The sequence below is a fragment of the Castanea sativa genome, chromosome 11 (assembly GCF_040712315.1).
Source record: "Castanea sativa cultivar Marrone di Chiusa Pesio chromosome 11, ASM4071231v1".
NCBI classification, from domain to species: domain Eukaryota; kingdom Viridiplantae; phylum Streptophyta; class Magnoliopsida; order Fagales; family Fagaceae; genus Castanea; species Castanea sativa.
Genome location: NC_134023.1, coordinates 24833503 through 24846943, shown reverse-complemented (window position 1 = coordinate 24846943; position 13441 = coordinate 24833503). Strand labels below are relative to the sequence as shown.

The window sequence follows — 13441 nt, the reverse complement described above, 5'->3', positions numbered from 1 at the left end:
GTCATATTAATCAATTAATTAATTAGATTCAATTTCACATACAATAGCGTAGTAGCACAAACAAATTACCAACTAAGTTAAATGTAGCGGAAAATAAATTTGATACAGGTGATTTGTTTACGAATGGGGAAAACCACCGAGGCAAAGCTCCACCGGATGAATTTAAGGTCACCATTCCCGAGAATCTACTATTATCAAAACAAACGGTTACAAGTAAAAGGAATCTTAGTACCTAATACCAACCTACAGTTGAACCCTTACCCCAATACCCAATTGGACTTATGATGTAGTGAGAATCTCTCCTTTCAATGCACGGCTCCCATTACGAGACTAACCAATTGATGCACGGATTCCAGTATGTGACTTACTCCTTTGCACGGATCAAAGTACGTGACTAACACACCAACTTAAGGAAGATGTTGACTGCAAAGTTCTTCAGTTTATCCAACGATAAAGATCAAGAAGCTCCTTGGTTACAAAACTCTTGGCGCAAAGACGCAGTAACTTCTTTAAAGAATATGATGAACTAGGGCAAATTGTCTCCGGTCACAATATGTGTGTTACAACAATTGCAACAACCTTTGCATCACTTTGCATCATTATGTGACGACCCTTAAAATAATTCTTATATATGTCTAGGATTGTGAGAAAAGAAACCCTACACAAATACACTTGGATATGCATGTAATCAGATCTGGAAGTTCTGATTTTGTAATTCTAGACAGATACAACTTATGTCGAGCTACTGTCGAGCTTTAGCATTAAACCTTGATGGATGTGATTTGTTGAGCTATCTGTCAAGTTTTAATGAACAACACTTCTTCACTTGTGTCTTGGACAGATTTGCATGACTTCAACACTAAACTTGAACTCTTGTTCCTTGAAGTATTAAACTCATCCTAGATCTACTCAATTACAAGTAAAGTGCATTTTGTCAAAGGATTAGCCGATTTACATAACATATGTCTCTAACAAGTTCTACATATGTCCTAACAAGTATGAATGTCAAGACTAAAGAGGTCAACACTAGGCATGGCTGGGTTTCAGTCGAAAGTAGATGGATTCTTTTTTCTAAGGCCGCAATTGACTTTCTAGCAATTGTCCTTAACAAAAGTGATAAATAGACTATATTTATAAATAAATAAATAAAAAGGAGAATTCTTACAAAAATAGTATACAAATCATATGGAAAGGCTATTTTATTCTCAATAAACATTGCATTGTCACAAAGATAAAAAGATAATCTTCTTCTTTGCTTCATGAAAATTGATCTCAATGAGCTATGTTGCCCATTAAATCAGCAATCAGACGATCCAATGAAGAGTGCGAAGATCCACCATCCATCAAAGCTTTCCTACCTTTTTCTTTAATGTCCTTCACGTTCTTCCTTATCTCACTATTGGGGTGCATTACTTCCCTTATTCCTCTCTCTATCTCCTTAGCCGTTACAATAATTTGCTTACTTTTACTGTAATCCATTTTAACATCAACAGCTAATCTCAACTCTTTCACCATCTCGAAAGCATTGATTTGTTGTTCGGCATAAATTGGCCAAGCGGCAATAGGCACACCAAACCAAAGGCTCTCCAAAGTAGAATTCCACCCACAATGTGACACAAACCCTCCGATTGCTGAGTGGGCCAAGATTGCCACTTGTGGAGCCCACCCAATAACCTTACCAATACCTTGTGTTCGATTGATGAACCCTTGTGGCAGAATTTCCTCAAGGTTTGTGTAATCACTAGGACTTGCAATCCCACCACTTGGTGGTGGCTTACGTAGGGACCATAGGAAACGACAGCCAGTATGCTCTAATGCATATGCTATCTCTTTAACTTGGTCTTTTTCAAAACTTCCCATGCTACCGAAGCATAAGAACACCACTGATGATAGAGGCTGATCATCAAGCCACTTCATGACATCAAAACCATTTTGGGGCTTTTGGGTCTCATGGGTTTCGCCCTTCAGGTTCATTATAGGTCCCACAGGGTAAACTAGTGGTGTTTTGGCATTAAAAAAGGAGTTTATTGCGAAGGGTTCAAGTTCCATGAATGTATTTATAATAATACCCTTTGTTTCTTTGAACCGTCTAGCTTGGTTAATAAAAAAAAGAGGGTTATCTAGAAGTCCAGAAGGCAAGACCTTAGCTGGGACTTTGTTGACAAAACTTGGCACAACTAGCTCAGTGTCCGAGTCTTTGTAAGCAAAAATGTCTTGGTTGTGTTCATCATGAAGGGTTTGAAAATAAAAAGTGAAACCAAGAGCATTAGCACTCGAGGTGTAGTAAATGTATGTAGGGATACCAAATTCATTAGCCACATCTATCATCGGTGTACAAAACATGTCCAAGACTAATGCAACTACCTGAGATGTATTACAGCTTGACTCGGCAAGATAAAGCTTGGAAAGAACATCTTTGAGTTGGGGTTTTTGGCTTTCTACAAATGAAAATAAATTGAAAGAAGTGGTGGGTTCGACTTCAGCAGGGAGGTCAATGAATAGGATACGATTGCTGATGGAGGAGGAATTAAGTGATTCAATGTACGCACTAACCTTTGAGTCAGATGGATGCTTCATTATGATGACCTTGATCATGAGCCTGTCCTCTCGTTCTGTTAATAGCTTTGCAAGCTCTACCATTGGTATGAGGTGACTAATACTCGGGGTTGGAATGAACATCAACTCCATTGTTTGCTTCACCAGATATTTTATCAAAACTTCTTCTCGCTGGCCTTTCTTTCGATTATTGTAGATGCGTATGAAAATGTGCAAAACAATAAAAATACAATGTGCAACTGATATTCAGTTATAGCTTTTTGTATTGGTTATATAATGTCTCATATCTTGGATAGAGAGAGAAGTGAGGTCATGGCTTTGCTGGCCTTGGCAATGGGATATATATATATATTGTAAGGACATAATTCAAATTCCCAAACCACGACTGGGAGAACAATGGGCTTGAAAGGCCTTTCTTCACAATGAATTTGTAGAGGATGGGTTTGTAATTTAGATTTCAAGGATGGTTTAGACAATTACAAAAAGAACGGGCTTTGGGCCCAATGGAACAGAACAAAGAATCGTTTGCAAAGAGTAAGACTGAGAAATCGTCCTCGGATTGTGTCCGAGGATGGTTTATAATAATATTTCTCAAGTTTGGATACAAGTGTTGATTATCATTTACTATTGGCTCTATCTCTTCTACTCTAAAAGTCCTCTCTTTCTTCGTATGCCTTCCCTCCTATTTATACTCCTCCTCTTCTCTTCATCATCTTCCACTTTATGGTTGCAACCCTGATTTTTGGATACTTGTCCCATCCATTCTTCCCTAAAGCCCGCTGGGATTTTGGGACCAAGTTTCAAGCTCTATGCTCAGGTCCCATCCTTCCATCTATACTGTTAGCGTATCAATTGCAGAGTCTTTAATATATGGGCGGTGGTAGCAGCTTTACTTTAGACATTCCACCACTCTTTCTATTGTCCTCCACATATACTGTGTATCCTCGGCTTAGCATTCCGAGGACAAATCTACTCCTCGGACGGTATGGGACACTTAAATACTCCACGATCATTTTGATGTTTTCGGATTTGGGTTTCTAGCCCAAAAGACCTCGTTGGGCCGTCCTTCATAAATTACTGGGCCCAATACCCCTACAATAGCCCCTCGAGATTCTTTATTTGTCTTTCACCTCGGGAGGAAAATAGGATCTCGACTTAAAAGACCTTAGAAGCAGTCATTAATTATTTATTTTTTTCTAAATAAGAATAATTTAATGAAGAGACAAAGAGGATCATTAGAATATTTTTAACTTGTTGGAAAAGCCAAATTGCAGAGGATACAATTTAATATTTAATATTTGTAATTTTAGTATTTTTGTGATTTTGGGTTTAGGTAATTTATTTTCTTGTTTTATATGCTTTTAATGTTGTTTAGTCAAATTAGGGTTTTACATATATGCTTTCGTAGTTGTCTTAGAGTTTCTAGCCACTCTAGGTTTTCTTTTTACTATTTAAACACATTGTAACCATTTAATAAGAGTAAAACTTAGGTATAGTATCTTAAGTGTACTTTGGGTTCCACACTTAAATTTTAGCCATGTGGCTATTTAATTAAAATTCCCAAATGGTGTTAACTTAAAACACTTCTATCCATCTTTATTTTCCCTGCACTCTATCACACTCTCTCTTGTAATCAAGCTAATCCACTGTCCCACCACCCAATACATCCACCAAAATCTCATCAATGTTATCATCATCACCACTCAAATCAACATTGCTAATGACCATAGGACCATAATTGATTTCACAAAACTAGAGTGAGTTGGATCTAATTTGTGACAAGAGGGAGTCGATTTCACTAAAGGGTCATGGCATCGATGGGTTTCAACTTAGTTCCAGAAGAATGGGAAGGCATAGATGAAGAAGATGAGGATGGAGAGTCTGACCCATAAAGAAGATAAGGATGAAGAAGTGAGGAGCTTGACTCTCCTCTTTAGCTGCTAGTCCGACCCATGTTTTGCATCACAGCTTGTGATCTAGTCGGAGGCACCAAGTCCATGGCCATGGCCATGCCCACCGCTTCCAATGTCAAGATGATCCACATCAAGTCTCTCATCACAACAATCTCACTCGCATGGAAGATTACGATCTCCGCTAGCGAGGGAGTAAGGGAAGGAGGAGAATGGGTGTAGGTTGTGACGCTGGCAAAGGAGGTGCATGGAATTGCCTCTTGAACTTGTCCATCGCCATTGTTGCATTTTTCTTTCTTTCTCTTATTGAAAGGGATATGGGATTGTGAAGTTTGTGAAATGTTGATTTTTTTTTTGTTTCTTTTGGGAGAGTATGAGAAGCCTCAAAGACTATTGAAGGGTTGTAAATTTTACAAAAAGTCAATTTCTTCCTGTGAGTTGTGAGATCAAAGATTTCTTAGATTGAGGTGATGGGATTTTCTTGCTTCTAAATGGGTTTTGATTCTTTTGATATAGGGGGAAAAAAACGGAAATAGCTATAAGTTGTAACGTCATTTGTTCAGTGTTTAAGTAAATATACGTAGTTGAAATTTAAATGAGGAATCTAAAGTACTGTATCTAAGTTTTACTCTTTTAATAAAGTACAAATCTTTTTGTCGAATTCTTCTCTAGTGGTTTCTATTTTATTTCCTTATGGATTCAAGGCAAGGGAGTCAATCTCTTATTGTACCGGCCAGTATGATCGGAATATTTTGCATCGATGCTTGAGATGGTACAAAAATATGTTTGTTTCGTACAAATTAAAATACCAGACTGTACTAGATCGTTCTAACCATACCAGAAAACAAATCGAATTTCGGCCGAAAACGTCATATTGGACCAAAACAGCAAACAAGAAAATTTTAGATCTAATATTAATAATCTCTCTCCTTTCTCAATAACTTACTAACTTGCACTTGCTTAGGTCATCACCGTCGTTAATACTGTGTCGTTGTTGCCACCACATTGCCAGTAGCGACCCATTTGGCCAACTTCTCTTTAGCTTCTACTGCTTTTTTTTTTTTTTTTTTTTTTTTTTTCCTTTTCTTTTTTGTCTGCTCAGACCATATTCTTCTTTATCTTCTTCTGCCTTTATGTTTCTTTTTATTTTAATCATAACTTTTTGTTGATTTGTGTGCTTGACAAGTAGTGACAAGTCACTGACAACCCATGTCAACATCATTCAAAATTCAAACTCTACCTCCTTTTTTTGCTTTTCTTTTTTTATAAATATAATATTATAACTATTTAATAATTATTCGTTTTGTGTGCATTGCCTACACATCAAAACACTACAATGACTAGGATTATTTATTTGTACCCTATTTTAGTATTATTATTTAATAGATCAATATCAATTCTACTTTTTTTTTTTTATAAGTATCAATTATCAATTCTATTATAAATATTAGATATATATATATATATATATATATTTCCTAAGAATACTATTTATTTTATATTATTAGTATAATGAATTAACATTTTAGCTAGAGTTTAAATTATTAAATAAGATATGAGTTGATAATTTTAAATATTGTAAATAAATTATTTAGGCTTTGACTAATAGATGTACAACTAATATATATATATATATATATATATATATATATATATATATATATATATAAAATACTTAGCGATAAACCTGAAATGGTACACTGGTATTAACTAGTATTGACATATTTTGTTCTCCTAATCAAACCAAAATGGTCTTGGGTACGGTATTAACTCCCTTTATTTGAGGAATCTCTTGTAGATTCGAGGTTTACTACCCAGAAACTAACAATTTAGTTTTTTTCCATCAAGAGAGCACAGTGTGTTCTTTCTTCAGGCTTTTGTGACATCAATTAGTATCAAAGCCAATTGACTTACCTTGACTTGATGGCTAACCGGCGATACGGTGACCACTATAACAATGACGTCGAAAACACAGTCCGAACTAAGGTTGAGTTCCTTGAATTTTGTAAAGATGCTCATAATGAGAGTTAAAAATTTCTTGAAAAGTGTCAGCAAATTATAGGTGAAATGCAAAAGATTGCTACTCTTCTTAGTAGGAAATCATCTCAAAACAACAATGATTAATATATTCAAAGATGCGCTCCTACCTACAAGAAAATTCCATTCATTGATGGAGATATGTGTAAGTTGGATTTTATTAATTGGTTTCATGATTTTGAAGAGTATTTTAATTTTTGGAAGATTTGTAATGAGGAAAAAGTGCAGCTTGCATCTAATAAATTCGACGATGAAGTAGAGGAGGGTGGGAAAGTGATGAGGTAAGCATCCAATGAAAAAGTATTCATTGATTTATGGTTTCCTAACGACTATTATGATATACTAGATTATACAAGTGTTAATTATAAATCTATATATTCATATGAAAAACAATATGTTCAAAACATGAAAGGTCAACCACAAAACCAAACTTATCACAGCCAAGTCTATGTGTCAAGTAAAGGAAAGGGTTTGAAAGTTGACAAAAAGCAACTTATTTCGAAAAAAAAAATTGAAGTGATTAAAAAAGATCAAAACTTGTAATAAGTTATTGAATTGAAGACTGAAGATACTGCTTGTCAAAAGTTGATAAGATATCAAAGAAAAGAAGATTGAGTTGATTATGAATAATGAAAAAAAATCAAGAGATGATAATTATTGAGAATATTTTGCAAGATCCAATTAAAGTTAAATATGATGATGAGTCCATCATTCACAACCCCCAAGTTCTAGATGATTTGTTAAAGATGACTATACAATATGTTGATTTTCTTGGAGTAAAAAATTTTAATTTTATATCAACCCTTTGTTGATTGATGTTACAAATAAATTGAAGGTAGATGAGAAGAAATTTTATGCTACACTTCATGAAGAATTCAAGTTATTGAAGTATTCAAAGTATTTGTATATTTGGAGCGGAAAATTTCAGATTTTGACCATCAACTCGAGGACGAGTTTGTTTCAAGTGGTGGGGTCTGATACAGGACACGATTTTAAATTTAATTTTAGTATTTTATGTAATTTTAAGTTTGTGTGATTTATTTCCTTGTTTTAGTTGCAATAAATGTTGTTTAGTCAAATTAGGGTTTTATATACTTTCGTAGCTGCCTTATGGTTTTGTAGCTGCCTTAGGGTTTCCTAGACACCTTAGGCTTTTTTTTTTTACTATTTAAATGCATTGTAGCCTCCAAAGAAAAATTAATTTTCAGACTATTATTAATAAAATACAGACTTTTGTCAAATTCTTTCTCTGATGGATTCTAGTCTATCTCCTTTTGGATTTGAGATTTACTACCCAGAAACTAATAGTTTAGTTTCTGTCCATCAAAAAAAGAACCATGTGTGCTTTCTCCATGCTTCCATAACATTAGCATATCTGTTAATAAATTTACTAAAGTCTATTGTATATGTTATTAATTTTGTTTTAGGCCCGTTTCGGTTTGTTTAGTAGAAGAGAATATTTCAATATTGGCCCATTTAGGCTTACGGTTTTAAGTTGTTTTGAGATTTTACAAAAACACACACACACACACACATGCACATGTTTACTATTATATAAAATAATGAATCTAAAATGGCAGGTTATTACGGGTTGATATTAGTAGGCAAAAAATTAATTTAATTGGTAAGTTCAAATTAGAATTAATAACAATTTTCAACCTATGATTATTTTAAAAATATTGTAAATGTACCACTTCTAATAATAATAATAATAACAACAATAATAATACATTTTTTTAGCATAAATAAATATTAAAATATATTATATGCCACTGTACCTAGACAATAGGGGAAAAATAAAATAATACTTTTTTTTTTTTTTTTTGAGAAAGAAGATGTTTATTAAGTAAAATCAAAGCACGGCCAAATCAGTCTGAACAAAGGGTAAAATAGGAGATGGGACATCTTCCATCCACACGGTACAACCTGGTGTGATCAAAGCTAGCTTAGCTAAACTATGAGCAACTTTGTTGCCATATGACAATTTTGAAAACAAACCCCAAAATAAAGAGACATCATTCATCAGCGGTGCAAAAGGAGTCAATCCATTGTCAGTGTTCCTCAAAGCCTTCACTATCACTTCTGAATCCCTCAACAATAGCACAGTCCACTCCAATCTCGCTGCCAAACTCCACTGCTTTGCACGCAGCAATTGCTTCCACTTCTACGGGCTGGTATGCTTGCTCCAATTGCTGAATTAAGGATGCCATTACCTCACCATTGCAGTCACGAACAACCATTCCAATCCCTGCCTTGTAGTCTGCATTTGAGATTGCTCCATCATATTTTATCTTATATTTGTTCAGAGGTGGGGCTTTCCATTTTGGCTTGGGCTGTGGTCTGATCGGGTTTGGCAGAGGATTGACTGATCTGATCTCATCCCAACGCTCATGTGCAGCTTGCTTCAGGTCCTTAGTTAGGCAGCAAGGATGTTGCAGCCGTGACTGATTTCTTTGGTGCCATATACACCATACTTGGACAGCAAAGAGCTCAAGAGGCTTCCCATTCTCCATTAACCATCCGCATAGGTGCTTGAAATCAGCGAAAACTTCCCTTAACCGAAAGCTCCGCCTATCATCATCCCAAACCACGTTCAAGCCTGAGCAACCCCACAGAGAGTGTAGCGTGTCCTCTGCCATTGAAGCACATCTGTCATAGGTTGGGGTTGGAATGATTGCTTTTCTGGTCAGGTTGGACTTTGTTGGGAGGGATTCTCTGCATGCACGCCATAACAGATTTTTGTATTTGTTGGGAACATCCAATGACCAAATGCTCTTCCATATTTGTTTATCCAAGTTCGATTGTGAACCTTCTTCAGCCCCGGTCTCCATATCCTTGAGAAACCGATATCCAGATTTGCAATTGTACTACCCATTTGCCGTGAAAGGCCAGAATAGAGAGTCTTCAGTTTGGCTTCGTGCAAGTGGAATCTTCTTTGCGAGTTCAGCTTCAGCTGGTATAAGAACTCCCTCCAACATTTCAGCATCCCATTTCCCTGTGTTCTCATCTATCAAACAATCAACCGTGGCATCCTTCATAGACTCGATGACCGGAGAAGTGACTAAAGGTGGGTGTTTAATGGGAAGCCAATGGTGCTGCCATATTTTAATGTTTTTTCCATTACCAATCCGAAATCTTTAACCAATTTTGATAACCTCCCTTCCCTTCAAAATGCTTTTCCAAGCATATGACCCCGTTGTCGATTCCTTGGCTTCCATGAATGAACAATGAGGGAAAAATCTTGCTTTGAAAATTTTGTAAAAAATAGTATCTTTATTATGTAGGAGTCACCATGCTTGCTTGGCTAGAAGCGAGTCATTGAACAATGCGAGGTCCCTAAAACCCATTCCTCCATTTAGCTTCGATTTCGTTAACTCTGACCATTTAATCCAATGTATTTTCCTTTTATCACCCCGCTGCCCCCAAAAGAATTTTTTTAACCATTTCTTCAATGTCGTGACATAGACTTAAGGGTATTTTGAAACATCCCATGGTATATGTCGGAATGACTTGGACAATTGCTTTAATTAGAACTTCTCTACCCGCTTGAGACAAAAGCTTTCCTTCCCACCCTTGTACTTTTCTCCAAACCCTCTCCTTTATATAGCTAAAGCTTGCTTTTTTCCCCCTTCCAACTAACGAAGGTAGCCCCAAATATTTCTCATAAAATTTTATCTCTTGCACCCCCAATACTCTTTTTATCTCTTGCCTAGTCTCGTCTTCTATGGACTTGCTAAAGAAAAGAGATGTCTTTTCTCTATTGATTTTTTGGCCTGATGCCACTACATATTCTAACAATATTTTGAGTACATTTCCACATTCTTGGGGGTTGGCCTTGCAAAAAAGTAAGCTGTCATCTGCAAAAATAAATGGGTTAGTTTGGGGCCTCTCTTACAAAGAGAGAAACCGTTGATTTCTTTTGCTCTTGCAGCTTTTGTGATTAGGCCATGTAATCCTTCCATGCATAAAAGGAAGAGGAAGGGAGAGAGAGGGTCCCCTTGTCGTATGCCTCTTGTTGGATTAATTAACCCCTTCGGTTCTCCATTCACTAAGATTGAATATGAGACAGTACGAGCACACTCCATAATTAATTCAATCCACCTTGTGCAAAAGCCCATTTTCACCAACAGTTTCTGTAAATAATTCCACTCCACCCTATTATATGCTTTGCTCATATCAAGCTTGACAGCCATAAAACCTGTTTTTCCTGAGTTATGATTTTTCATACAATGTAAAGTCTCGAAAGCAACTAAAACATTATCTGAAATAAGCCTATTTTTTGCAAAAGCAGATTGATGCTTAGTTATAAGTTCTGGCATGAATTTTTTTTAATCTGTTTGCAAGAACTTTGGAAAAAATCTTGTACAACACATTACATAGACTTATAGGGTGATATTCAGAAACTAATACAGGAGTTTTCACTTTTGGTATTAAGGTGATGAATGTATGATTGATTGGGTGAGGCAATTTACCTGAATTCAGCCAAGTAAGAATTGTAGATGTTACCTCTTGGTTCATCATCCCCTAAAAGTGTTGGTAGAAAAGTGGTGGCATCCCATCCAGCCCTGGAGCTTTTAGGAACGCCATTTGTTTCAGTGCTTCCTGAACTTCCCAACCCATGAATTCACCTGTTAGCTGCTCATTAATCTCATCTGTAACTAGCTGTGGAATGAAGGAGAGTGAATCATCTTCCATGGCTGGATTGCATGTGGTAAACAATTCCCCAAAAAAATTAACAATGATATCTCCAATCAAATCTGGTTGCTCTTGCCAATTCCCACCTCTATCTTTAATTCCAAGAATTGAATCTTTCCTCAACCGTTGAGTTGCTTTGTTGTGGAAGAACTTGGAATTGCTATCACCGTTTTTCAACCATAAAACTCTTGATCTTTGGCTCCATAATCGGGTTTCCCTGTCCACGAAGACACACTACAAAAAATCTGAGTTTAGGCGGCGTTTTTTTTAGCGACGTTTTCACTTCTGTCGCCATAAGTGATATATTGTGACGTTTTTGATTACCGCCACTAAAGGATGAGTTTTTAGCGACGTTTTTTTAAAAACGTCACTATAAACCAAAACAACAGCGACGTTTCTTAAAACGCCGCAACAAGCAAAGCTTTAGCGACGTGTATGTAGCTTATAGCGACGTTTTCGTAAAACGTCGCTATAGTCATTAAAGCAAACTTTGCCAGGTGTTACGAACTTTGTAGCGTGGAGTGAAAAAATTTTAAAACTATATAGCGACGTTTTCAAAAACGTCGCTATATGTTCCCCCCAGATTTTCTGGTCTTCCCGCACTAACTTTTTACGGTGTTTCATTTCCCACTTTTTTTTTCCTTTTTTTTTCATTTTTTTTTTCATTTTATTTTTACCTACACTCTTTTTTCTTACTTTTCTTTCTTTTCTTTTGTTCATTCATCTCCCACTTCTCTCTCTCTCCCCATAAGGCTTCTTTTCTCTCCCCCTCATGCCACCGCCTCTAGCCACCTCCCTAGCCACCGATCTGCCAAAAGCTCCGCTGTACCCACCGATATGGTCTCTCTCCCTAACGCCGGCGTCGCAACAACATACCCACCACCTATTTCTTCAGGTATAGTACATCCCTTCATCTTTTTATTTTTTATTTTTGAAATATAGTTCATGGGTTTTGTTTGGTTGCCAAGAAAGTTGAGGAAATGAATAGTTTGGATATGGGTTTTTTTAATCTTTTTGCTTTATCTGGGTATTTGGGTTTTTTTTTTTTTTTTTTTTTTTTTTTTAGCTTTTGTTTGGGTACTGAGAAAGCTTTAGAAAAGAAAAGAAATTTTATATTAGTATGAATTTCCTTGTGTTTTATTGGTTTTTTGGGGAATGAAAAAGTGGTGTTTCTTCAGGTGTTGTGTGCCAAATTGTCAAAGTTAAGATGAATGGAATTTGAGCTTTGTTGCCACTTGTTTGATTTATGTTTTGTAAGTTTATTTATTTGTGGAATCTTGATTTTGGAGATACCCATATACAATTTTGACTTATCCTGAGAAAGTTGTTGTTAGTTTTATATTATTTTACTAATAGAGAATACATTGGCATCAAAGCTATTGGTTTGGAATCCAAGAGATAGCAAGCACAACGTTTGAGGTGGGGCCATTAGATGGGATGAATAGTTTTAGTCTTTGATAAAGTACTCTCAAAGATATTATGGTGTAGTAAAATTTGATTAAAGCATACTATTGGTTTGGAATCAATTTGTTATCATTATTCTTCATATATATATATATATATATATATATATATTTTTTTTTTTTTGTTGCTTTAGTTTTGATTTTTTAATTGAATATTGTGATAAGTTTGGATTTATTGTGGAAAGGTGTGCGCTTGGCTTGAGAATAGTAAGTAATTTTCGCTTAAAACTTTGGGTGGATTGTACTTCAATACTTGTAAGTATTCTATATTTGTGATTATGATAATTTTATTGGGTTGATTGTTGTGTTGAAGCAAGCGGGTGGCTTGCATGGTGTTATAAGGTTGTTACAATTGATATTTGGAGTGTTTATTAAATTTGGAAAGTAGCTAAGGGTTTCCCCATGAAAGAAAGACTTTGAAAGTGGCAATAATCCCAAAATTGAAATTATATTTTTAGTCTTTTTTAGAATTTCTTGTCATTCAATTCAAGGGCATTGATTAGAGAATGTGCAAGGAGGGCAGAGGCCATGTCATAGTAACATTTAATTTGAAATCTAAGGTGACAAGTGTATATATGTGCATCCTCCCATCCCCCACATTCTTTCAGGACACACATTAAAAAAAAAAAAAAATTCCTTGCCTTTTCTTGCTAACACACATTCATGATTTCATTTAAAAGTTCTAAAACTAAACTTTTTTTTTTCTCTAACAATTATGTTATGGGATTACAATTATTACTTGATCAGTGGTATTGAGCTGCGTTTGTGTTTGTGTGTGTG

The 13441-nt window shown here is 35.7% G+C and overlaps 2 protein-coding genes across 2 annotated transcripts; both read right to left on the bottom strand.

Annotated features, from left to right (window-relative positions):
* Positions 1-1272: 1272 nt before the first annotated feature.
* On the bottom strand, positions 1273-2688 carry LOC142615364 (anthocyanidin 3-O-glucosyltransferase 2-like). Its single transcript, XM_075788118.1, has one exon. It carries the CDS (start codon positions 2686-2688, stop codon positions 1273-1275), a length of 1416 nt encoding a protein of 471 aa, XP_075644233.1.
* Positions 2689-8554: 5866 nt separating this feature from the next.
* LOC142616262 (uncharacterized) lies at positions 8555-9334 on the bottom strand. The gene has a single exon (XM_075789144.1). It carries the CDS (start codon positions 9332-9334, stop codon positions 8555-8557), a length of 780 nt encoding a protein of 259 aa, XP_075645259.1.
* Positions 9335-13441: the final 4107 nt, after the last annotated feature.

Bases quoted from the DNA above. Each gene is read 5' to 3' on its own strand.
- LOC142615364 (XM_075788118.1), bottom strand. From the start codon at position 2,688: ATGGAGTTGATGTTCATTCCAACCCCGAGTATTAGTCACCTCATACCA.
- LOC142616262 (XM_075789144.1), bottom strand. From the start codon at position 9,334: ATGGAGACCGGGGCTGAAGAAGGTTCACAATCGAACTTGGATAAACAA.